The sequence below is a fragment of the Myotis lucifugus genome, unplaced genomic scaffold (assembly GCF_000147115.1).
Source record: "Myotis lucifugus unplaced genomic scaffold, Myoluc2.0 scaffold_428, whole genome shotgun sequence".
NCBI lineage: Eukaryota > Metazoa > Chordata > Mammalia > Chiroptera > Vespertilionidae > Myotis > Myotis lucifugus.
This window is the reverse complement of record NW_005871476.1, coordinates 183,761-187,136: the sequence shown is the minus strand read 5'-3', so window position 1 is coordinate 187,136 and position 3,376 is coordinate 183,761. Positions and strand designations below refer to the sequence as shown.

Sequence of the window (3,376 nt, the reverse complement as noted above, 5' to 3'; positions counted from 1 at the left end):
CGAGGACCCCGCGCTAGGAGGCGAGGCCCCGCCCCCGGCTGCCCGCGGAGAACGCCTGACTGCGTGCCCCCAGCGCCACGCTGCTCCGCCGCCGCCGCCAGGGGGCGTGCCCGTCGCACAGCAACACACCCCTCCCAGACTTCCGCTCCGCCAGGTGCCGACTCCCAGCGCGAAATTCGCGGCGCAGGGGACGCCAGCGCGCACGTATGACGCACAGACGGGGAGCGCGGGCGCGCACGGACGAAGGGCGTACGCGGAAGTCACCGTCGGGCGCACGCGCAGAGCAGTACCTCATGCCCCTCTCCTGCTCCACGCGCCCCTCTTCCGCCCCCACACGGTTTTTGCTCCTGGTTTGGGTCCTGGCACAGCGCTCCTAAAACCCTTGGAATTTACTGGGTGGCTGACGTCTTCTGCTGCTCATAACAAGGCCCTTCCTGGTGCACATGAGTGTAGGTTAATAGGGTGACTCCTGGGAGGGCCTATTGCATAGGCCATCTCTACTAGAGTAAACTTAAATTACGATTGTTTTGCCTCCAATGGTCTCTATCTTGTAAAACTATTTGAGGCCAATGAGGTGAAATTCGACTTCAAAACCTAAGAAAACAGTAAATTTCCTAAAGAGCTATATTTTAAAAAAATATTTTTTTTTAGAAAAGAAGATAGAAGCATCAATGATGAGAATCATTGATCAGCTGCCTCCTGCAGGCCCCTCACTGGGGATCGAGCCAGCAACCGGGCATGTGCCCTGACGGGGAATCGAACCGTGACCCCCTGGTTCATAGGTCGACGCTCAACCACTGACCACACTGGCCCAGCCTAAACAACTATCTTTTTATAAAAACAAAACAAACCCCACAGCACTGTGGGCAGCATGCCTTTATGTTTAAAGGTAATTGTGGATTTAGGAAGATGACGTCACTCCTTTGGGGATAATGGTTTTTGCAGCTAATTTCCACCCTTTTATGAAGTCATGATGCATAGCCCACTTGCAAAAGTAGAAAGAGAACTGTCAAAAGTTCTAATTTTTTTTACCTTGGTAACTTGAATCTTAAACTTAGCTAGTGGAGCATGAAGGATCAAAAAAGACCTGGATTGCTCTAATGATTGGTCAGAGTTTTAGACAGGCCATTGGACCTTTGAATTTAGCAGGTTTCCATGTCCACAGTCAATTAAAATAAAGACCCGCCGTGTCCACTCACATAGCCGCACCAGGGCCATTATTACCGTGACTGTGCGGCAGGCTTGTCAGTAGAGCGCTGGCCTACTTCTAAAGCCATGGCAACACGCCGCCGGGCTCCCTTAAGTTTTATCTTCTCGTGACTTTTATTTTGAAGCCTTTGGAATGAACGTTCCACATTCTTTCATTGTGAATGTAAAGCCCAGCGTGCCCATGCCGGCTATGGGTGGGTTCCCGGGGAAGGGCCTTATCTAAGATGACGCGTGCAAGCTGTGATGTCACCGACTCGGGACCTGTCCGACAGGAAGCGGTGGCGCCGCTGCCACCCTTAGGCAAGCGCCCAGACACTGTGTGGGACAGTCCTTCTTCTCCTTCTCTGCCCGCCGGGATGCCGGCCGCAACCCCACGCGCTGTGCCCACCTGCCTGTGAGCCTTCAAGAGCCGCGCCCACCCTGACAGAACCAGGGGCGGGGCTGGGATCGTCGCGGCTGGGACCACACATGGAGGCCGACAGGTGAGAAGCTGGCGGGCAACCAAGCGGCTGCGTACAGGTGGGAGGGCTCGCCCGGCGTCCGCGCTCCTGGCCGCCTCACGCGGGCCACCCGGGGGGTAGAAGCTTCGCCCGGGCGCCCACCACACCTACGGCGGGGCTGTCAGACCGGGGGGGCGGGGCCCGAAGTGCGGGGGCGGGGCCTGCAGGCGGAGGCTTGACCAAGCGTGCGGGGGCGTGGCCTTGAGCGGGGAACGTGGTCGAGCGTGCGGGGGCGGGGCCAGCTGGCGGAGGCGTCCCGGAGCGTGCATGGGCGGTGTCTTGCGCGCGGGGGCGTGGCCGGGCGTGCGGAGGCGGGGCTTGTCGGCGGGGGCGGACTCTCCCGGGTCGCGTTCTCCTGTGTCCCCTCCATTCGCTGCGGCCCCGCTCTCCGACCATGATCTGGCGCCGCGCGGTCCTTGCGGGGACGCGACTCGCCTGGAGCGGGAGCGGCTCGGCCTCAAGGTACGGGGCGCGGCCGGCAGGGCGGACTCAGCGAGGCGCGGAGACCTGGCGCCTCTTCCCTGCGGCGCCACCTGGGCCCCAGTCCCATCCAGCCGGGCCCCCAAAGGGTGCGGAGAGGATGGGGCCCTGAGCGCCTGAGGGTCCTGGAACTCAGGTGGAAAACACTGCAGTCGCGTCCGCTTGGACACTCCCTCCCCCGGTGGTTGCGTTGGGATTTCAGACACATTTTCAGACAGACGGGATAGCTGTCCGTCTACGTATGTCCCAGACACTGCACGGGACGCCCTCCGGCTGAGTTACTGGCTGGTGCGTCTGCTTGTCTGTTTGCTGGCGCTGCGGGGAGGGAGGGGCGCTTCCTGCTCAGTGGCCGCGGCTCGGAGATCGGGGCTGCACCGGGGACAGTGCTTGCCCTGCGCCGCTTCCCATAACCACTGGCTACCGGCTGGCGTGGAGGCCCGCCCCGCGGTCCTGGCCGTCCCGCCCGCTGGCACATCTGTGCGGCCGCTGTGCATCCTCCATCGCCTGGGATCCCTTCCTACCCGCTTCCTCCTGTAGCTTTTACCGGTTTTGCAAGACTGGGAGCCCTGGAGCTTTCTGTGCGGAGCTAGAAGGTGCTGGTCACCCGGTAACTAGGTGGCTGGCTGGTCCCCGAGGCCCCTGACGCTGTGTTTTCCCAGCTCCATGGATCCCTGGGGCATTTCGCCTTTGGGCGCTCCACGCCCCGGGCGTGACTCGAGGGCGTTTGGAGGCTGTTGTTGGAGTGAATCTCATCTGCAGCATTGCCTTTACTGTCTGATGAACCGGCCCTTTAACAATTCCTCGTCGAGGATGGGCAACAGCACGCCGTCCCACTTGGGGGAAGCCCGAAAGCTGCTCCCGGGAATCAGATCCAAGTGAGTGGTGTGGAGGCAGGGCTGGGTTGCTGTCCCAGCCAGGTCCCAGGAAGTGCCTCCAGACACCCCTCTGGTCCGGCATGTTCTCCCCTCCGTTGGCAGCTGCAGAGAGGCCTGTTTCCTCCTTCCCCTTGCTCACCAACTGGACACCGGCCACATTCATCACCATTTCGGCTTTTCGTGGCCTTTTGCCGAAAACAATGATTCACTCCCAATCTTTTAAGTGACACAATTGGGCAAAACTCTACTGTTAAGAGATCTGCCCTCCTAAAATAAGGCGCGAGCACCCAGCCTATATCGTCAAGCACCGGC

General features: G+C 60.3%; 2 protein-coding genes across 4 annotated transcripts in view; both read left to right on the top strand.

Annotated features, from left to right (window-relative positions):
• Positions 1–707: 707 nt before the first annotated feature.
• CHML (CHM like, Rab escort protein 2) overlaps positions 708–3,376 on the top strand; it is a 16,036-nt gene continuing 13,367 nt past the window's right edge. Inside the window, exon 1 of one of the 3 annotated variants that reach the window (XM_006102785.3) lies at positions 708–1,691. The gene's annotated coding sequence lies outside the window, so the exon portion shown is untranslated. The other 2 variants (XM_014468106.2, XM_023744098.1) reach the window with 2 other exon arrangements.
• LOC102425813 (glutaredoxin-2, mitochondrial) overlaps positions 2,039–3,376 on the top strand; it is a 3,253-nt gene continuing 1,915 nt past the window's right edge. Inside the window, exons 1-2 of the mRNA XM_023744099.1 lie at positions 2,039–2,171; positions 2,999–3,064. Coding sequence (XP_023599867.1) covers positions 2,104–2,171; positions 2,999–3,064 — 134 coding nt within the window. The 5' untranslated portion in view covers positions 2,039–2,103. The remainder of the gene's footprint in view (positions 2,172–2,998; positions 3,065–3,376) is intronic.